The following is a 22,320-nucleotide window of genomic DNA, read 5'->3' as shown; positions in this document are numbered from 1 at the left end:
CTTTCAGTAGGCCAAAGGGAGAGGAAATAATCACTTCTCCCTTAGACAGATCACATCACACCCCATTATGAATTGAATAGGACCCGAATGGAAACAAGGCCGCAAGGACGTTTTTTTGTGCCATCCTCTTTATACTTAGACAAGTGTTTATTCTGTTGCTGTTTGCATTTCTGTCTATTAAGTATTCAATCAATCATGTGTGTAATACATAAGGCCATACAGCCCCCCCCCCCCCCCCCCCCCTGTCTATAGTATGTCACTATAGATGGCCAATTATCATTAAGCAGCTTTTATAGTCCATATGGTTGGTTGGAGAAATGAAATCCCAACTATCATGACCACATCATTGAGAGCCTGAATTACAGGTTAGGTCGTTTATTCCAGTGAGTCGACTCGCTGTGCTATTGTTTGAGAATATTGCCTCAATACAATGTCTTTGTATTATTATTGTGCTCGTCACGTCGTGTCGTCGGTCGGAGCCAATCAGAGTGAGTTTTGAGGTTCTCCGGGGAAGGCGGAGGAAAGAAGGGCCATCGAGTCCCTCCTTGGACTCACTCTGGGGCAATTTTAGCGCATCTGTTTTAAAGCTGCCTGCCGCAGGGAGGAGGTATTCATTTGCAAGAAGGGGACAGGACAGAAGAAACTTTTTTGTCAGATCAGTAGGGAGTGAAACAAAGAAACAGATGCGCCAGTTGTTACTGAAGGAAACTGCTGCGTAGTGCGTGTGTACATAGCCATTCCCGTTTAGGTTTAGTCACTATTTGAAACGACTTACTTTGATTGGATTTTACCGGTGGTGGAACCGTCCCGTCATCTGAAGTTGGCTCACTTGGCTGTGTGTGTGTGGCGTTCTTTCTATGGACTTGCAGTTTTGAAGGAGCCGTTTAAATGCAATTCACCTTTGTGGCGTTCTGAGGAAAAGTGTTGATTCTTTCTGCCAAAGATCGCTTCTTGCCCTACAGCCGCACCACAGGGAGCGCTCCGTTTGGATCAGTCACCATGACTCCGTTCATCTTCTGCACGCTGTTTCTGCTCAAAGTAAGTATAGGGCATTCACCAACTGCTATACATTATTAATGTTCACACATCAATACGGATATTGTCCACATTGCAACTCTACAATTAAATTGAAATAGGGAAAATAACGCTCTTTTAATGGGGTGAGAGAAAATACCGAAGAGTTTGTTTTTTTGTCAATAACAAGGACCGCAAATACCGGTAGTTGAATAAAATTCCAAATCGATTGAAATTAACTTTTTTTCTGGGAGATGTGGCCTACCATTTAAATCAACATATCCTAAACTCAGTTGTGTGACTTGTGTCATTAATGACACGTTGTCATAGAAAACATGCCTCATTTATATTGAATATAATATTTAGATAGCTTATCATATGTGCACAATTACAAAATTATATACCAGCTGCTTTTTTATTGAGCCATTATTATAGGCTACTATTGAATATAACATTTAGATAGTAGCTTATGTGCACAATTACAAAATTATACCAGTCTGCATTTTTACTGAGCCATTATTATAGGCTGCGTTTCCCCTATAATCCATTCTCCTTGTAGGTAGGCTTATAAAACATGCATGTACAAGTAAAGTTGGGTAATTACAGAATCAGTTTCCATCTTCCCATCAGAGCAGCAGGATCAATTTTCATTTAATAATCCTGTCGTTTGGGGGCGGGCTAAGTGTGAGACATGAGAGGAGACAAGACAACCCCATGGAGAAAGACATGGTTTACTTTACACACCTCGCTCGGCCCTAGCTGTGTGTAACTATATGTATGTGTGGTAACGGTGGTCTTTGAAGCACCTATTATGGGTTTTAAAACTTTTAATAGCGCCTTTGATAGCATATTATCACGCAGGAGAAGTAAGTGTGAAAAGACTACCTCCTTCTCTCCTGCCTTTTCTACACAGTCACAGACAACAATCTGAATGACACTTATCTCCTCGACAGGCTGCCTCTGGGGCTTGTAGTCTCGTTTTAACACGTCCTTGAGAACCAAACGTTTTCCCCCCACAGATCAAAGCGCTCAGATAAACCTTTCCCATTAGATTACACACAGTGTAACGCCATTCAACCCTAATCCCCAAGATCACTATCTGTTTATATATACACGGGTGCAATAGCAACAACCCGTACTGTATTTCAAGCCTCTTTTTTGTGGGTCTCGGAGTCGGATCCTAATCTAAAAGTTTATCAACCTCCCATCAGCTTGATCCCCCCTGAGTATTTTGAACCCTAAAATGTTTATTTTCTTGAGTCACCGCGTTTAAGTTTATTGTAGCCTGCATGCCCACACCACCACCCTGCTTTAATGTTATGGATCTGCTGCTTCTAACATCTTGTTGTATTTCGTTTACCAACCGTGCATGATAGGCTGCTCCATGTTGGCACGTTCAGGGCTTAAGGCAATTCCTGGTGAAAAATGTGGCGTGGTTTTGCAGCATTGCTGGGGTCTGGATATCCGGAGCAGAGCAATTATCTTCATTTTCTTATGGCCTGTGGTGGTGGGAAATGGGGCCTAGTTTTCTAACGTACCCATTTGAATTTCCAGTTAGAAGTAGAGTTCTTTAGGGGTTGTGGGGTTTGGTGTGTGTGTGTGTGTGTGTGTGTGTGGGGGGGGGGGGGTCCTCAATGGGGTCAATATTAAGTCACAGCACAGCTCTCACAAGGAGACTTACTTGAAAAATAATAATAGGGCCTACTTATTTGTATTTTTATCTCTGGAAATTTGACTAATTATTTAAAAGATAATAATTGTACACACTGTGTCCTTGCTGCTCCTTGTTTCAACAGAAATATCACAATCTGATTTGTATTTGTTTGTCAGTAATGTGCAGCACATGTTGGAGTGGAGGTTTCATCTGTAATGCTTAGTGCTTACTACAACTGGAGGCAGAAAGCCGTGGGGGTCAGGCAGTGTGCAGACTGCAGAGAGACAGACGGGGTCACGGGGACAGTGAGAGAGACAGAGATCAAATGAGACAGAGAGACTGACTGAATATAGACTGAATATAGACCCGAAGAGACACACTTAACAGTTATCGGATTCAATTACTTATACAAAAGGGACATTGCAAAAGATAGAGTTATACAAAAGGGACAGTTAGAGAGAGATAGACACAGAGATAAAATGAGAGACTGAGTGACAGCTATAGCCCTGGTCTTTCATGTTGATGTTCAGATCAGATTCACACCCCTGACTACACATTCATCTCATCACGTCAAACAGGACCTGGTGTGTGTGTGTGTGTGTGTGTGTGTGTGTGTGTGTGTGTGTGTGTGTGTGTGTGTGTGTGTGTGTGTGTGTGTGTGTGTGTGTGTGTGTGTGTGTGTGTGTGTGTGTGTGTGTGTGTGTGTGTGTGTGTGTGTGTGTGTGTGTGTGTGTGTGTGTGTGCGTGCGTGTACGTGTGTGTACATGTGTGTTGAATGAGTGACTCAGGCAGCCGTAGTGTTGAGGGGCATACATACTGTGTGGTGGTGGTCCCCTGCTCTCTTCCCACCAGGGAACCCTGCAGATTGCGGCTGCTGAGCAACTGCTGCCCTGCCTCTTTTTTTCCTCCCATGGGGCAGATAAAATCTTATGTGTATGGCTTCTTCTTTATAGTTCTTTATAGTGGTTAACTGTTTGAGCGGTACTATAATCGCTGTGCTAAGCTAATGATTGTTTACATATTTCCAATCACACAGAAGGGCAGACTAGCAGAACGAGCACTGAACCGTACATTTGTTTACGAAATAGATAAATAATGTTTGATTAGTAGCTATAGTAGCTACAATCATTAAATAAGTGGAATTGATTCTGACTCATTCAAGTTAGATATCGTATTTCACTGCTCAGTAGTAAAAGAGTTTCCTTTTATGTGTATTCCACATTGGATAGTGCGCCAAGCAGAGTATAAACTTTACGTAAGGTTTGCACATAGTATAATTCTGTCCTGTGCTTTGTTAATTAAGCAATGTTTCAGGAATGCCAGAACACATTACACTGGTTTTTAGTCCCTTTTCATTTTCTCTTGGTAACGACACAAATTGATTTCAGACTCCTGCTTCTCATAATATACAAAGCATTAAATGCTCGTGTGCCACAACCCTCTGCTTACGGAATGCCATGTCATCCTCCAGCTGTAGAAAGAACATATACGGTCAGAGCATTTTTCTTACAGCAGTGGCATTCAGTTATGTTTCTGTGTGTGTGTGTGTGTGTGTGTGTGTGTGTGTGTGTGTGTGTGTGTGTGTGTGTGTGTGTGTGTGTGTGTGTGTGTGTGTGTGTGTGTGTGTGTGTGTGTGTGTGTGTGTGTGTGTGTGTGTGTGTGTGTGTGTGTGTGTGTGTGTGTGTGTGTGTGTGTGTGTGTGTGTGTGTGTGTGTGTGTGTGTGTGTGTGTGTGTGTGTGTGTGTGTATGCGCCCATTCCAAACTGAGTGGTTTGGAATCAACACAGAGGTGAGAACAAATGAGTGAAATCACACTGCTGTCCAGCAGGGTTAGATCCCCCACACAGAACCATTTTGTAAGCCATGGCAGGGAATTAAAGTGCATATTAATTCATTCAGCATAGCCAATGATATACCCCTAATCCCCTGTTTGTTTGTTTTAACTTTCTTTTTATTTCAGTTTAGGCAACTTCACAGAATTAAAAGCATAAATTTTTCTTACAACTGCTTTTTTTCCCTTTTTTTTTCACACAACCTCAGCTGTTTCATACCTTCACAGAATATATATATATATTATACACTCATACACACAAACAACTTCACATACATTTACAAGTATTCACAATAAAACAAGGAAATAAAATACTACAAGTATTAGTATATAGTATAAGTAGTGAGACAAAAATAACAGATCGTCGACAACAATGGGAAGTGAACTAATCCCCTGTTCTGACAAGAGTTCCGTTCTCCACAGCTGAGAGAGAGAAGAGAGACTTGCAAAAGGAAGGCAAAGGTATAGGTTTCGATCCAAAGTTAGATAGAGTGGGTTTTAAGCCCTGAAACATCAATGGGTAGTATACAGATACACAGACTAGACATTTGCAGCGTTTTTTCTCTCCCTTTTTATAGAAGTATTTGTGCGTATTTTTTTTCTTGTAAAGCTTTTACAAAGACTCCAAAAACCACGGTATAAATTTAACGACTCATGAAATGCAATTTCTCACTCTTGTTTACACCGACGCCCTGTTATTCAAATTAGCCTCATGCATAATGTTCAGTCGGTGCAGTGAATTAGTGATCTAGTAATACCATGCCATACCAGTACATACAAATTAACTGCATAATGGAAATTTACTTTTTACAATTTTACTTATTAATCAACACAGGGGTTGCTGTTACAACTCTTTCATTTAACATCATCAGGCCGATTCTATAAATGTTTTATAAATCCTTATATGTCCTAATATATTGATATATTTGTGGTGTTCAAACTTTTTCATGTCAACGACCCACAAAATGATATGTATTTGACCCCCAGATGCAAAGATTGGAGTTAAAAATGTTCACTTTAGTCATATCAAAATATAGGCTATATTCAAAGATTTGCACACCTTTTCACGATTTTTCAAAAATAGAAGATCTACAAGCTCATATCATGGCACGAAGTGCCGGGCTATAAGCTTCTAGTTCTAATATCATCATGCTTTTTAGCTAAAATATAAAATGACACATTCACTTTCCTGTTCTTAATAGGTTAATGAAACATAAAATGTAACTTTAACGGTGTAATGGAACATATTTGGTGCCATTCTTAACTTTCTTAAAGTCATTAAGGCTTCTGCATTGCGTCTCTGTTACCACTCTCTTAAAATGCTGCCATTTTAACTCTATACTTGGCACCGCTGGATGAAGTGCCAAGGCTGCTGGCAGCTCCTGTTGTTGAGCAGAGTTCTCCAGTCAAACTCATGGATCTAAAGCAGACCTATGGCTGGCCTGACCCAGACTGGCAGTGGAGATAAATACAAAACAGCCAAGCTGCCACCGCCTCCAAATATTTATCAACGTGCAGATAGAGCTGAGGGGTTAGCTATTGCTTTCTGAGGGGGTCCATCTGTCGCGTGGAGCACGGCTAGCCAACGTTCGCTAGATGCGTCCGGGCCCGGCATATGGCTCCAGGTCATTATGACTCAAGCTTGAGTTGGGTTATTGCACAATATTTGTGCAAATATATCAAAATGGCAGTTTTACTAAAGACAACACCGATGTGCTCCCATGCAGGAACTGGGGCCTACTACAAATCAAATGGCACTAGCAAATATCAATGATTTGTATTCCGTCTTCCGTATTTCTTTTTACAATTTTCTTTTTAACACGGATTACAAAAAAACGTAATGCTGTGTTGTTCACACATAATCACAGATTACACACATTTTTCAGAAGCGTACAAACCAGATTTTTTTTGTCATCGGCTGTACAGCTGGCATGGCCAGACTAATATCTCAATCTGTCGGGGGCAATTTATAAATAAAAAAAATCCCCATTTTTTGCACTGGCAGATTGGTCTGGTTTCCACCAGGCTTATACTTTGGTCACAGACTGCCAACTCCATGCTGCCTCCCAGTTACTGCCTGCTGGGACCTACAACCCTTAATGCTTGTGATCTGGGGTGCTTGGCTGGCTCCCAGATATCATCTGGGCCGTCTGTAAAGTGCTGCAGTAAAACTGCCTGTTGTTGTTGGAAAGAGGCTGGACTTGGTTTCTCAGCCGCTTCCTCTCTAGTATCAGCATGGTGGAAAGATTTCAGAGTGTTGAGGCTGGAGGGCTGGCATGAGTCTGTGTGTGCCTGCCTGTGTGTGTACTACGTGTGAGTGCGTGCATGCTTGCATGTGTGTGTGTGCGCGTTGGCATAGATTTTTTTTACCGAAGTATCACAGGCATGGGTTAGGCTAGGGTTGAGGTTATAGCTTTGAGGTCGGGGTAAGGAGATATGGAATGAATGTAAGTAAATGCAAGGCCACAAAATTGACACACACATTTGACACACACGCACAAAGTGTGTGTACTACAAAGTGTGTGCGCATGCGTGTGTTCTTGTGGTGGGCTCAGGGCGGGGGAGGGGGGGCTTCATTGCAGGCTGTACAGGTTACCACATGCACGCTGCATGCCTGTGTTCCCTGGCAGCAGACTAGAACTCCAGAGACAAAGAGAGACATCAGCGCGTTGTTTGCTTGTTACTTTTCCCTCTAGTCTACAGTCAGGAGGCTCGCTGTTCCACATCTGTTTGCTCTTGTCAACCCCCGGGCACATTACTACGGCCCAATCTCCCCTTAATGTGTGCATGTTTAAGATGCCGTCGTTTTTACTAGGGCCTGTGGTGGGGGGTGGTTGGATGGGTGGGGGGGTGTGTGTGTGTGGGGGGGGGGGAGGGGTGGGGCGTAACACTGACCTCCACACAGACACACACCTGCAGGGCTGGGACTGGAGGGGAGGGGTGTGGGGGGTGTGGGGGAACTTCAAAGGCCCCCCGCTCACCCAAACAGATACTCACACGCTGGGCAGACCCAGCTAACTGACACCCTGGCCTGGGGCTGAGACAGCCTAGCTCCTTTATGTGTTGCTCTCTGTTTCTGAGGATGACAACATGCTCAGCACACACACACACACACACACACACACTCTCACACACACACACACACACATGCGCGCACACCGCACACAGTGTTGTGTACACACACGACTGACACACAGTCATTGATACACACAGTCATTGATACAAACAGTTATTAGACTGTACATGCTGCATGCGCGCGCACACGCACACACACACACACACACACACACACACACACACACACACACACACACACACACACACACACACACACACGTCAAATGTCATTCACGGTAGCGATTTGGAATGTGTCCGTGTGGGAGGGAGGAAGCCGTACGCTTTCCTTCTTCCTTCCTCCTCTTCAGTGTGGGTGTTTTTTTTCTCCCTCCTTCATGTCTTAACTCTTTCCACTGGCTGTAAGGCCGTCTGATTGAAGCCAGCCATTCCTGTCAGGCCTGATTCATAAACTTTACTTGCATGCTGGTGAGGTTGCATGCCGTACGTACACTAGCGGATATACAAGCTCACAACGCGTCACATTCGTGATGCGTTGTGCGCTTGTTATTTACTGAGCCCGACAGCGGCGAGGCCGAGTATATAAATGAGGCGTCGGGCACCCACTCTCCTGTACAAGCCCTCAGGAATGTGTGACCTGGTCGTCCCACTCAGACGGGGCTCTCCATTTCCCCGCTGCAGATAAGACATCGGACCGCGTTCTCGGGGTGAAAACTGAGGCAGATTAAAAGATATAAAAAGGGTCCATTTTCAATCCACCCACTCAACCATTTTTTTTTACCCCAACGGCGAGGGAGTGGGCCATCTGCGTGTGTGATTTCCTTCCCACATGTGGTCCAAGGCACAAAAAGTCCCCCCCTGAACAAAAGCAAAATCTGTTCTGTAGAATAGGGCCTAGAAACGACACAGCAACGTGTTTGCTAGTAAGTGTTTTCCCCGAGAAGTGGCGAGGAGGGGCTTATTGTTTTTTTGTGTGCCATGCATTCATGTACAGTAAAACAAAGAACACTGGTCTCAAATGGTCCAACATGCCACGATCACACCGCTACCGGTTTAGCCATAATGTCTACATATTTTTTGCATGTAAGTTAACTGTCAGCTTTTCTTGCAGGTTGCTCTTGCAGATTCCTGTGCCAGTCAGAAGTTCACCACGTCGGGTCAGTGCTGCAGTCTGTGTCCCGCTGGCTTCCAAGTCGAGGTAGAATGCGGGAAAGAAGACACCAAGTGTGCAGCATGCCCCAAGGGTGAGTAATTATAATGTAATGATACTTGTACCTATATACAGAATACAGAATACTTACCTTATCATTATCACTGTCATGTCTCTCAAAAAGCCTTATTTTCCACATGGCTGGGAGCTTTTAGACATGTCTGCTTCACTTAAACACTCCCTGACGCTCAGAACGGACGTCCAGATTCTTTGGAGAAGCCGCTGAATATCCAAAACTATATCCAATATCCAAAACTATGGAATGAACTTCCCATTGCAATCAGAACCGCAGACTCACTCCCAATCTTCCACCGTAGTCTGAAAACCCACCTCTTCAGACTCCATCTTAGCCCCTAGCACTTGCACTAGCCTCGACAACCTCACAGGTGTATGTAAAGGCTAACCTTATGTAACTTTAGATAGCATTTTTATGTAGACATAGCACTCTATAGTGTGTGTGTACTCTTAGTTTCATTGTACAGATATTCTACTGTTAAACAGATGTTAGGTTCTTCTTAGCTTGCTTGATCCTTGATGACTATTTCTATGTATTTGATGTATTACCATGTGTAGTTGTTGCTTACTGTAAATCGCTCTGGATTAAGAGCGTCTTCTAAATGCCTAAATTGTAAATTGAATATCCGCGTTGAATCTCTACTCCTGCCGTTTTCCCACAGGTACTTTCTCCCCGTCCGAGGGCTTGTCTCCGTGTCTCCCGTGCGCCCGCTGTCCGGTGGGCCTCCCCGAGGTCGCCCCCTGCTCCGCCGTGCGGGAGACGCACTGCGAGTGTGGCGAACGCTTCTACCTGTGGCGGGACGGTGCGAGCGTCGAGGGTCTGTGCGCCCTGTGCTCCACCTGCAGGCGTGGGGAGGGTGCGGTGCGCCAGTGCGACGCCTGGGGCAACGCGCAGTGTCGGCTCTGCGGGCCGGGAACGTTCTCCGAGGAGCACAACCACTCCAAGGCCTGCCAGACATGTACCCGTTGCTCCGACAGTGAGGTGGAGATCAGAGCCTGCATTCCCAACTCTGACACCCTCTGCATGGGTGAGTTCAACAGCTGTGTGTGTGTGTGTGTGTGTGTGTGTGTGTGTGTGTGTGTGTGTGTGTGTGTGTGTGTGTGTGTGTGTGTGTGTGTGTGTGTGTGTGTGTGTGTGTGTGTGTGTGTGTGTGTGTGTGTGTGTGTGTGTGTGTGTGTGTGTGTGTGTGTGTGTGTGTGTGTGTGTGTGTGTGCACGTGTGTGTGTGTGTGTGTGTGTGCACGTGCGTGTGTGCACGTGCGTGCGCGCTCAAATGTTTTGCATAAGTAAAATATCAATACTGCAATTTAGAAATACTACAAGCTCGCAATTGTGAGCTTGTAGATCTGCTATTTTCTAATGCTGTTTTCAAGTGATGTTTTGTCATAAAAATCTATAAAGCAACTAAAGTTTTCGAATAAATAGTAGTAAAAAGTACAATATTTGCCTCTGAGATGTAGTGGAGTAGAAGTAAAAGTACTGGAAATAAAAAAAATATCTAAAAAATGTACAGTAAAGTACAGTACTCAAGTAAATATACTTAGTTACTTTCCACCACTGGTGTGTGTGTGTGTGTGTGTGTGTGTGTACTTGTATCACTGTACTCGTGAGGGTCTAATGTCCCCACCACAAGTACAGTAGAGTTTGAGAAATAGATATTGTGATGAACATTTCCTGGCCCTAACCCAAGAGTATTGGATGTTTTGTGGTTACAAAAAGACATTTTTGAGTTACGCTTACAATTAGGGAAATATTCAGGTTGGGGTTTAGGCATGGCTTAGACATTTCGAGGTTAACCTAACGATTATGTTTAGGGCTTAGGGTTTGGGATACGCCTGATTTATAATTGACTTAGTTACACATTTGTGTCGAGCACCGAAAACGATGAGGCGATGGCAAATTATTATAATGGCATTCATATGGCAATTTTACGAATGGCATTCATAAAAGTGGATTCACTACAATTCACAAGTCCAGTAATACAGACGTGTGTATGGAGGGACACACACAATGGGATGGGATTTTTGTGCTGGCTATTCAAAAATAGCAGATTAATACACAAGCTCACAAGCTTGTACATGTGCTATTTTTGAACATTTAAAAAATCTTGAAAGCGTGAGAACTTTTATTTAGAAGGCATTCATAGAATCGGCCTCAGGTCTTTAAAGGGTTAAAGAAACATTGCAGGCAAAAGTAGCAAAAGTCCAAGATGAAAGGAGGGGGGGGGGGGGGGGGGGGGGGGGCTGGGGGTACATGTGGTCAACACCTGCACCCATGCCTCAGCTCGCTCACTAACACGTCTGTGCCCTGCATTGGAAACCCGAGAGAACACAGAGAGAACAGGCCTCTTTAAGTGCCAGAGCCCAATTGGCGTGAGCTTGACAAGATCTTTAGGGCAAAGCTTCCCCCCCCCCACCTCCCCATCCCCCGTCACCCTGACGGCTCCCCAAATGGCCCCTACACTCGCTCTCCAGGAGTGAGCAAGGTCGTCGGGCACGCACGCAGGGGGCGCCACAAGTCGTGACCCGCGCGACCCCAGAGAGGTCAGCGTAGTCCCGTGGCGCGTTTGATCCTAAAATAGGCCAGGACCGCAGGAGGGCAGATGAGGATGGAAGAGGCTAGGGCGAGGCCTCAACCCCACAGGAGACCCCGCTCCGCCTGCACGCTCGGCTCAATCTGTCCTTGCGTCGGCCATGCTGGCTTCTGTGGGATTATTTCTGGCTGTAATTTACGCAAGGCCCAAATATGTTGTTCACACACTGGGTGCACGTGCTGCGTGTTTGTGGCCGTCTCCGGGCGGAAACCTTGCATCTCCATACTTTTTTGTAAATTGAATGTCCTACTTCGTCATACAAGAGAGTGTCACATTAAACATAGCGATGCGACGCGGTGGGAGCTGCTTGGTGGGAGCTGAATTTTCGCACATGTGTGGAGTCTGTGGACATTTTGGAAAGAGTGAAAGTGATTAAGTGTGTCTGTGGGGGTTTAGAAATATTATCGAACCAACGAAATGTACCAACAACAGCGTGTGATTAAATTACTCCACCAGATCCATTGAAACACAAGTCCGTCCCCCCCCCCCCTGCCTGCTTTCGAACCAGACCGCAAAAGAACACGTCTTGAGTGACAGGCTGACAGGCTGACAGCCAGGCAGCGCTGTTAAGAGGCAGGCAGGCACATTACACAAGATCCGTTTTTAACATAATAGAGTTCAGGCTCTATTATGGCAGGCATTACTTTGTATTTTAGAGTTCCTCGTATGAATGGAAACGCCAATTTCGTTTGTGAGTTTTAAAACTTGTAACGCTCTGTTAAGAGCCAGGCAGGCATATCGCACAATCATTACACAAGCTTCCGTTTATAACGGGTATTATTTTAATACAGTTATATTAGTTATATTAGACAGATAGATGATAGTATAGATGGATGGATAGCTAGAATTAATACAATCTTTCGAATTAATTAACGTCTTAAGGTGACCGTGGGCCTGCCCACGGGCGCAAAGGCCGCACCTCCTTGTTCTTTTGCAGTCTGGTTCGAAAGCAGGCGTGTGTGTGTGTGTGTGTGTGTGTGTGTGTGTGTGTGTCTCCCCCCCCCCCCCCCCCCCCCCCCCCCCCAAGTGACACTTCCGGGGCATACTGTAAAAGGTTTCCCGAGACAGCGACGACGTGTATTCACCACATGGCTCTACACGTACCTAACATGCCTTCCTCTCTCTCTCTCTCTCTCTTTTCCCACCCCTCAGACAGGAAGCTGCACATCCTGGCTCGCCCCGCAGAGTCCGACGGCTCCCGTGATGGAGTTGCTCCTCGCTGGCCAGGCCTCCTAGACGAGATACTGGACGAGGAGGAGGGAGGAGAGGCCAGCCCGGCCCCCGGTGGCGATGCCGGGTCCCCCAATAAGCACACCCCGTCGCAGGACGAGGAGGCCAGCGGGAGCAACAACCTGGCCAGGCTGGCCTACATGTCGGTGCTGGCCGCAGTGGTGCTGGGCCTGTTGATCTACGTCGCTTATAAATGGTGAGCTCTCGTCCGTCAGGGAGCGACGGATCCTCCTCAGCCCACCAGCGGCATCTGTCCGGTGATCACGTTGTGCAGTGAAATCCGTTTGTTTAACCCATTTAGGCCTGACCTCAAAATTTAAAAAAAATATTCTAAATCCTCCAGTTTTCTGAAATAAACATTTTCAAAATAGCAGATCTACAAGCTCATAGCGCGCCACTCGGTGGCGCGCTATGAGCTTGTAGATCTGCTATTTTTCAATAGCTAAATTATAACAATGTTTAAAACACCAAAAGGGGTTACCGCCCAAAATGGGTTAAAGCCATAGAGTATATATATAATAGAGACTGAACTGGCGCGAAGCTCCGCCCCCCCAGCTATTCATGTCAGTGGAAGTTGCTCAGTGGCGTTTTGAAGCACCCGGAAGACTGCCGGAAGTCCCTCCCAGGACCTCAACTTTGAGGTCCTGAGTGACGTAGGGCAACCGAGCGCTCAACGTTAAAGCCCAGCTGCACGGGGTTTCCCGGTCATGAATCCACGGGTCCGCCTGTAGTCCCTCCTCCTACCACTAGGACCCAGAGCTTCAACGTTGGAAAGTCTGCCTGCCCCCTTGGTTAAAGCCCATTGAGACCTGAAAAACCTATGTTTCTATATCAGTGGTTCTCAAACCTTTTCATGTCAAGGACCCCAACATTTTTAATTGGCCACCGAACCCCATCTGAAAATATGATGTTCCAGGGACCCCCCAGAAGAAAAGATTTGAGTTAAAATCGTTTGCTGTGAACGAATATATATACAAAGATTTGCACACATTTTCACGTTTTTTTTAGCTGAAGTGTAAACAAAATGTGGTTAAAAGCTAAAGCGACACATATGCATTCCAGGTCTCAATGGGTTAACTCTTGGAATGAACCACTTAAGAACCCTGTATACTGAAAGCTTGTAGATCTGCTATTTTCGCCAAATGTTTGCCAATATTTTCTGATTGTTGGCTTATTATGACATGCCCCGAATAAGGACACACATGGTTGATGTGGTTCGATGTTAGCTAACTGTGCCTGACGTGGTGCTGATGGGGAAATATACTGTCAAAACCACCAAAAGTGATTGAATCGCCAGTTAAACGAACCAGAGTATTCTCTCTTCCAAATCTTAATGGAGGCAACTTTACATCCATTTCATGCGCTCAAGCCACAAATTTTCCATTGTGGTGGAGCGGAGAGGGTGGTGTTCCCCAGTATGAACCTCACACAAGCAAGGGTTTGAGGGGCTTAGTGGGAGCCATCTACAGTATGGCAATGGGGGGGAGAAGATGTGTGATGTGACTTTTTGTGATCTATTTTTGTTATTTTGGGGGTTTCTTTTAAGCCATTTCAATGTAAAGGGCTGCAGCCAGATGCAATGTCTGTGTGGGTGTCCTTGGCATGGAAAAGTTGATTGACTCACTCAACACAATTTAAGTAATCTATGCCAAAAATATGAAAGCTGTGATCTGGTTTTGTTCTCTCATCACTTTCGAAACGAACAGCAACGGTCCGCATTCTCATAGCTTTTTCTTCAACATAAACAATAGTTATGTGACTAGAACAGCCTTCATGTGTAGTTTACTTGGACTTTTGTGATTTTCCACTGGCGCTGGCAGTTTTCATCTGACAGTGTTTTGCTCCGTTCTCCTCAGCTGGATGTCGTGTAAACAGAAGAAGGCCTTGTCGAAGGCCCGTGTTGAGCTGGGAACATCTCCAGAGGGAGAGAAGCTCCATAGTGACAGTGGCGTTTTCCTGGACTCCCACAGCATCCAGGACAATCAGCCCAGCAAAGGTACTGCATTATTACATTACGATGTTTATTACATGTATTATTGTCACACTCGCCTTACACAACTTATTTCAAAGTGTCAATCTGAGACAGAGTTTTACAGACCTGTAATGGGTCCATTTGGAACCCCCTCAAGGAACGCTGAGGGTCCCTGGATCACCCCTTTGAGAGCCACTGCTTTAAATTAATACATAACTAATATAGAGCATATTTGATTAAATGTAGGAGCATAGGTTATCTTGACATCTGACAACCTGCATTTTGTGCGGGTTCTGTGACCCACATTTTGTTTTCGCCGCACACACAACACGTGCACGCACGGCACATGCACGCGCACATGCACGACACATGCACGTGCGCATTTGTCCTCTTTTTGGGAATTCAGAATATGGTCACCCTAAGTTCCAGGTTGGCGCAAAGATGGCGAATTCTGTGCGAGTGCACGGAACGCAACTATGAACGCAACTAACGCAACTAACGCAACTACCAAAATGGATACTTTTCAGGAAATAGAAAAAAAGAACCTGTGCTCTAATGGATCCAATGTATAAAGCAACATCTTTCAAAATGTGCCAAAAGTCGTGAAAATAGCAGATCTACAAACTCACAGAGCATGTAGATACCTACTTTTTGCGTAATGCTGTCCCATGGAAAAAGTAATTAAGTAACATGGTTACCAGCCGTGTCACCAGCCACATCCCATTCACTAAAATATGGCATTAATTTCTGAAGAAATCTAAAAAGATGACATATGGATATACAAGTTCTCTGCTTCAAACTAACGACTACAGGACCTCAGTGTATTTTAAAATGGATAAACATTGAAAGAAAGTAAAAACCCAACTCATTTTATTTCACGTCTTTGAATCCCAAAAGGTTTTCCTCTGGCATTAAATGTCTCATTCTTTTGTGCAGTCATACTCATAACTCAATATGCGAGTTGAGATAACTTGACACTGTTCCCTTTTATTGGTCTTCTTAGTTCACAATGGTGAAAATGTCTTATTGTTCCACAACTGAATTAACAGCGTGACTCATACAAAGCACTATGTTGTTTTCAAAATCGCTTCATAAATTAATCTTGTGATTTTTTTCTTTTTTTAAAACAAAATTTATTCAAAGAGTAAGCAGACAATTTTATTTACAGAGATAATACAACCCTTTGTTTTTATATTTTCTCCCACAACTCCCTTCTACCCCAACCTCCCCATCCACCCACCATCCTTCCCCACGAGGCCAGACATACAAATAACAATATATAAACATGTATAAAACCAATAAGTTGGGTACATAAAACACAAAGTCTTACGATTATTATTGCGTCTATTTCCACAGGCAGCAGGCGGGACAGCAAGCCGGACAACCGCCTGTACGTCAACCTTCCGCCGCACAGGCAGGAGGAGGTGGAGAGCCTCGTGCAGGAGGCGGGCGGCGCGTCGGGCTGGGGCTGGTGGCAGCTGGGCTCCGTGCTGGGCTACGAGTCGGAGCAGCTGGAGGTGTTCGGGCGAGGGGAGGCGCCGGCCCGCACCCTGCTCTCCAGCTGGGCCCAAAAGGAGGGCTCCACGCTGGGACTGCTGTGCTCGGCGCTGGGACGCATCGACAGGCCCGACGTGGCCTCACTGCTCACCTGTCCCACGCAGGGCGTGTCGGTGGTCTGAGGACACACACCCACACAAGACTGACAGGCCCCTTTTCCACCGGGGTTGAACCAGTTCGGTTCTTTGTTTTCACCGCCTAATATTGAACCAGTTCACGGTGTTTCCCGCTGAAAATGAATTGGTTCAGAACCCTAAAAGTTCGTTCGGAACTGGAACCGAGAAATGGCCGCCGGTTCTGTGAAAGCACCAAGGTTCCAAGAATCTAGAACGGAACCAGTTCTAGAAAAAAAGTTCCTTTGGTGGAAAAGGGGCCACAGACTTTAACAGTGGTTCTCAAATGTTTTTATTATTGTTTTTATTTCAACGACACCCGTAACTCTGAGAGCGTACGAAATGGAAGCAAGTGGACCCATACTGCTTCCATTCATACACTCTCAGTGTTACAGACCTATAAGGGTCCGTTTGGAACCCCCCTCGAGGAACGCTGAGGGTCCCCGGACCCCACTTTGAGAACCACTGCTGTGCTATAAAGACAAGTACGGGAGGGAAACACCCCAACTCCCAAACCTCCACTGGAAGGACTAAGGAGGCACTCTTAACGTCAGCACCCTGGCGACCTTTGAACTCAAAGGAGGCCGGCAGAAACGGCGTTCCTGACTCTTTCCAGTGAAATGCTTTTTTTTGTACTACCACGGTTTACAAAGGGAATTAAAACACAAATGTTGTTTATCTGTGCCCCAGACTGTGCATGTCAATATGCAAGTTATCATGGAGAAAGCCAAATGAGATGGCATTCTAAATGAATTGACGTGATCGTCCCTATCGAGTGTATTTGCACCAGCGAGGAGGAGGTTATTTGATCGATCAACCCAATCGTTCTCACCGACAATCTGATTTGACAGGAGGAGGAGTGACGTTCTTCAGTTCTACACCAAGACATCCACCCGGGCACCCGGTCCACAGAATGTGACTAATAATGTAACTACCTTGTGTTATCCAATACTAGGGTCATCATCAGGTTCTGCAATCTGCACCTTCCATCACATATGCTTCAATGAATTAGGATTCAAGATGAAACCAGAACCGCCTGGGCCCTAGCCCTGATGTGACCTGCACTCACCTAAGTACTGTAATTAGTTGTGATCACTACAAGGACACCTAAGCCAGAGGTCCCTAGTCAGTCACTTGCCATGGAGGGACATGTGTGTACAGGTTCTGATCAAAACAGAACAGAATGTACTTGGTCGTATGATGGTGTCACGTCATGTGGCCAAAATAGCCTCCACACAGAATGTGAATATCTTTGAAATGAGGTCAATTTCTCAGCACAAATAAGAGCATCAATCTGTATGAGATGAATGAGGCGTCGCTACCAAAGAGCTTGATGTGAAATATCCGCGACACGTTTTCTGATAGTTTAATATGATTGCCCAAAAAAAGGTATTCCTTCGTACACCAGGCCATTTCACTAATAATTTGCAGCCGGTAGAGCTAATTAGTGTACTCCTACAGTGTGATGTACGACCGGAATGAAAAGATGCACACTCAGCCTTCCCGTGGCACATGACTAGACACCTCTGGCATGATGTCAGCTACACCAAGGAAAAGCATACATGTTAAACCAAGCATGAAAGCTTTCTGAATTCTTCTCTGATGATGCCGGTGGCTTCTTTTCCTCTTTATGAGACCAGATGTTATCTATTGTACAGATAACGAGTACTCGTTCGTTTCAGAGCCAGGCCACGACTTCATATAGAACGCGATAGACTCACTTCTCTCTAGAACTAACACACTTTAGATTCTTACCACATGGTCTCTTCTCTTAAACACTGTAACCCTACATAACTCGTTAACCGGAGTCCCCTAGATCTATAGTCTGTTACTACACCCTCCTTTTTGCCTCGTCTACACACCAAATATCTTAGCAAAAAAAAGCTGGTCTACAGTACATACGGTACGATCGGCTATCTTTGGCCATTGAATGTCGTCCCCCCCCCAGAATATGGATGCTGTGGTTCAAGTGGTTATTGTGTTCACTTGGTGTCCCGAGTATTCTGCATCGAACAGAAAGAATGACGAGGATACCACGGGAAATTAACTTCCTGGAGGGACAACATCGATGTTATTAACCACTTGAGCTCTACAGTATACTAACTGTCATATGGCAAAATAGTGGAATTAGCCGGGCTACAAGCTCATGTTGCATTGTGATGCGTGGCCGTGTTGATCTTGTAGATCGGCTATTTTCTTTATTTTTGAATTTATTTGAAATTAAGTGTTTAGAAATGTTTTGCCTATAATGACATTTCCCAAAATATGGACTCCATGGAAGATTATTTATCTGCGTATGGTACACCATGGCTCCCAATCGTTTTATCTAAATGCCAAATACGTACGTTTTGTCTATATTCATAATTTGTATGTCTTGATGTGTTTTTATATGTTTTTATTCGAATTAATAAATAACATTCACAACTGAATCTGAATATGTGATTGCTCAGTTTATGTTCAGTTTGATCACAAATCGATGCTGTTTAGTAATCTGCACATAAGCCTTAAGTAACATGCTGTTGCTGTATAATGATTGGTGTTCAACTTGAGGGAATCAAATTGGGTTTACACAGCATTGAATAAACATGCTGTGTAAACCCAATTCGTCATGGATGGTTTATAATGTCTGAGAAAAAAAACATTTAAGTATTTCCCATAAGTCCTTAAGTCATTTGTGACTCACATCAAAATTCACACTGACTGTTTGGTTGCGTGGAGTTAGAATTCCATGCCGCAAAAACTAAAAGGAAAACAGATGAAAGTCTCTGTTTGGCTTCTGACTTTCTGACACTAGGGCATTGTGGTCATCGCTATGTTCTATGTTCCCCAGGTTCTGTGTTCCACACTCCCTCCACCCCCAAAAAAGGTTATATGTTCCCCACTCAAAAAAGTTCTATGTTCTCCAGGTTCTATGTTCCCAAATCCCCGCCCCCCAAAAAGGTTCTATGTTCCCCGCTTAACCAAAAACGTTTCAATGTTCAGAAAAGGTTCTATGTCCCCCCACTCTCTTTCCCTCACTTTTTCATGGTTTTCGACGATGAAAAAAGATGAAAACCACTTAAAATGACATGCTATAGTATGTTGTCAAAAACCATGACAAACGACATAATATAGTATGTAATTTTTCATGGTTTTCATTATTTCTCTCATAATTTGTTATATCGTCAAAACCATGAAAAACAACATCGAAAAGCATGATTTTCATGATTGTTTTATCAGCGAAAACGGTGAAAAACAACATACCGGTACTATAGTATGTCGAAAAACGACATAGGCCTACTTAGTATGTTGAAAAACGACAGACGGACAGACGAAGTGCAAAACATACTCTCCCCATGCCTTGGGCCTGGTGGAGACAACAACTGGGACACTTGATAGGTCGTACAGTGAGGAAGTACAGTCTGACTTGGCAAATTCCATTCCCTATCCAGGGTTTAGTGTGTTAGAACATTTCCTATCCCAAAAGCGGGAAAGGAAAACCAGTTAAGAGGTACTTAAGCAGTTTCGAAAAGATAAACCCCAAAAGAAAGAAGGAGAAAAAAAAAGGTTTCTGCACATCAAAAATTCTTGGTCTTAATTTAGTGTGCATTATTTCCATTTGCACACTTTTGGTAGATAAATGAACACTGAGATTTTACTGTGTGATTTCCCTGAGAGGCGTGATGTGATCCGGGCTCCCTCCTGCGCTGTGCTTCGCTCAGAGCCCAAATCTGTTAATGATCTCTCTTGCCTCCACTGCTAAGTGAGAGCAGGCTGCTCACAGGGGCCCGGGGCAGCGCTGCACTGCATGCCGTCACGCACCCCAGCCGGGGCTGCTTAACTGCGGTTTGGAGCACACAGCCATGGGGCCTGTGGTATGCACATGCACTGGGAGGCAGTGGTGGAAAGTAACTAAGTACATTTACTTAAGTACTGTTACTGCACTTAAGTACAATTGTGAGGTATTTGTACTTTACTTGAGTAAGTCAATTCTCCAGTACTTTTACTTCTACTCCACTGCGTTTCAGAGGCACATATTGTGCTTTTACTCCACTACAATTATTTGAAAACTTTAGTTGCTATTTACTTTGTAGATTTTGAATTAGTATTACCCAAAAGTTACATTTACATTACAACGTCAGCCCAATATATATTTCGGCCATTTGAAAATAGCCGATCCACTTGTAGATCTGCTCTTTTCAAAATCTGTTTCATACATGAACTTGTGAAATGGGACATTCATTCTGCATGATGAGTACTTTGTACTTTTGGTACTTTAAGTACATTTTGTATTTGTATGTATAGTATTTATACATTGCAGTATTGATACTTTTACTTAAGTAAAAAACAAATAGAGTACTTTTTCCACCACTGCTGGGTCAACGAGGAATATAGGGGAATCAGGTCCGGGTACTCTCTGTGTGTCTCTCTCTCTCTCTCCATCTGTCTCCCTCTCTCTGTTTCCCACCCTCTCCTATACCTCTCTCTCCCTCCCTCCCTCTCTCTCTTTCTCCATCTCTTCCTCTACCCCCCCCCCCCCCCTCTATATATATATAGTACGTATAGTCGTGTGTGTGTGTGTGTGTGTGTGTGTGTGTGTGTGTGTGTGTGTGTCAGGGGCCTTCCATCATTAAACCGGAGTGCCTTTTAATGAAAGCGGTCGCTCACTTTGATTGCCTTTATGGCTGTAGAACATCTGGTGTGGCAACATGTGTGCCTTATGTGGCAGTTGCACCATATGCGACACTTGAAAGGCTAAAGAGTGCAAATGCCATCTGAATTGTAGGTGTGCTGTTGTTTTTTTAAGAGATGAGTTTTTAATTACATATAATTACACATCTTTATTAGAAGGCACGGTGGAAGGAGACAGGATGAATCGATACAATAAATGTCATTAATGTTTGTTGCCATTTTGTGATATTTATGTTATTTATTTTGGACATGGCGTGCTGTAGTTCGCGCCTTCTCTTGGAGGTGAGGACTGCATGTTTGGACTGTTCTGTGCTGCTGGCTCTGCTTTGTGTTTGGAAATCCTTGCCGTTGCTGTTTGACTGCAGACAAACTGGTTTATCAGACGGTGTTGAGGCAATAACAATCATGGATTGAGACGAGTAACCGTAGATCTTGTAGTCATCATGCAGGAGTATACCATAGATGTTGTAGTCATCATGCTGTGGGTCTGTGCTGCTTTTCAGTGTGACATCTCTGTGGAGGATGGAGACGGATCGGGCCTGTTCTCTGCTGGCTCCTCTGCTTTGCGTTGGGAACTGCTAAGTGTTCACTGCATGCCAAAGTGGGTGACAATGCTATCACAGGGAAAGAAGAAATTACCTACCTGGGTTGTATTTTAGAGCACAATTTAGAGGACAAATTAAAGCAGGATCTCCTCGTTGATCAGTAGAAATATAGAGGGTATGCGCAATTGCGCATGCATAAAGTGAGTGGCAAATCGAGTGGCAAAGTGAGTTCAACGTTGTTTAATGTCGTTTAATGCCATGAAATTTGACTTTTCTGTTTGAATGTATGGGCTGTCAAGGCCAGAAAGTAGTTTTTTTGCCACTCAGTAGGCGTTCCAGCATAACTTCCGGGTATAATGATGTCACACGCATACCCTCTATACTGAGGACACTAGATGAAACACTCATCCATCCAGTGTCATTTTGACTATCATACATGCACCATATGGTACTGTAGCACCACAAAGGCATTAAAAAATAAGGCTTCAGACATCTCAAAACAAAATGGTCAGGTTAATACTTCCTCACACCTAGAACCTCACACCTAGAACTCACCTAACCCCTGTTCATTATGCTAGGGTTGGATGGCTCAGGGTAGAGCACAGAGTACAGCAGTGGCCACAGGGACGGCAGCGTAGAGCGGCCAACCCCCTCCCGGTTCGATCCCGGGCTCCCCCAGAGTTAGTGTCGAAGTGTCCTTGAGCAAGACTCTGAACCCCTAATTGCTCCTGATGTGCAGGTTGGTGCCTTGCATGGTTTCTTCTGCCCGGTGCCATCGGTGTATGTGTGTGTGAATGGGACGGGTGAATGTAATGCACAATCTATGTAAACGCTTTGGAT

At 44.6% G+C, this 22,320-nt stretch overlaps 1 protein-coding gene across 1 annotated transcript; it reads left to right on the top strand.

Moving 5' to 3' along the window:
* Positions 1-568: 568 nt before the first annotated feature.
* On the top strand, positions 569-18,693 carry nradd (neurotrophin receptor associated death domain). The gene is made up of 6 exons (XM_079503134.1): positions 569-1,038; positions 8,686-8,818; positions 9,462-9,827; positions 12,545-12,818; positions 14,479-14,618; positions 15,951-18,693. The coding sequence occupies exons 1-6, from the start codon at positions 1,000-1,002 to the stop codon at positions 16,271-16,273; spliced, it is 1,275 nt and encodes a 424-aa protein (XP_079359260.1). The 5' UTR covers positions 569-999; the 3' UTR covers positions 16,274-18,693.
* Positions 18,694-22,320: the final 3,627 nt, after the last annotated feature.

This window comes from Electrona antarctica, assembly GCF_951216825.1.
Source record: "Electrona antarctica genome assembly, chromosome: 6".
Classification (NCBI taxonomy): domain Eukaryota; kingdom Metazoa; phylum Chordata; class Actinopteri; order Myctophiformes; family Myctophidae; genus Electrona; species Electrona antarctica.
Note: the sequence above shows the minus strand (reverse complement) of the source record. Positions and strands in the feature narration are given on the sequence as shown.

What these genes read in the sequence shown, in the direction of transcription:
- nradd (XM_079503134.1), top strand. Translation starts at nt 1,000, where the DNA reads ATGACTCCGTTCATCTTCTGCACGCTGTTTCTGCTCAAA. An exon ending in GTGTGCAGCATGCCCCAAGG is followed by an intron (nt 8,819 to 9,461) that starts GTGAGTAATTAT and finishes GTTTTCCCACAG; the next exon opens with GTACTTTCTCCCCGTCCGAG. An exon ending in CTCTGACACCCTCTGCATGG is followed by an intron (nt 9,828 to 12,544) that starts GTGAGTTCAACA and finishes CCCACCCCTCAG; the next exon opens with ACAGGAAGCTGCACATCCTG.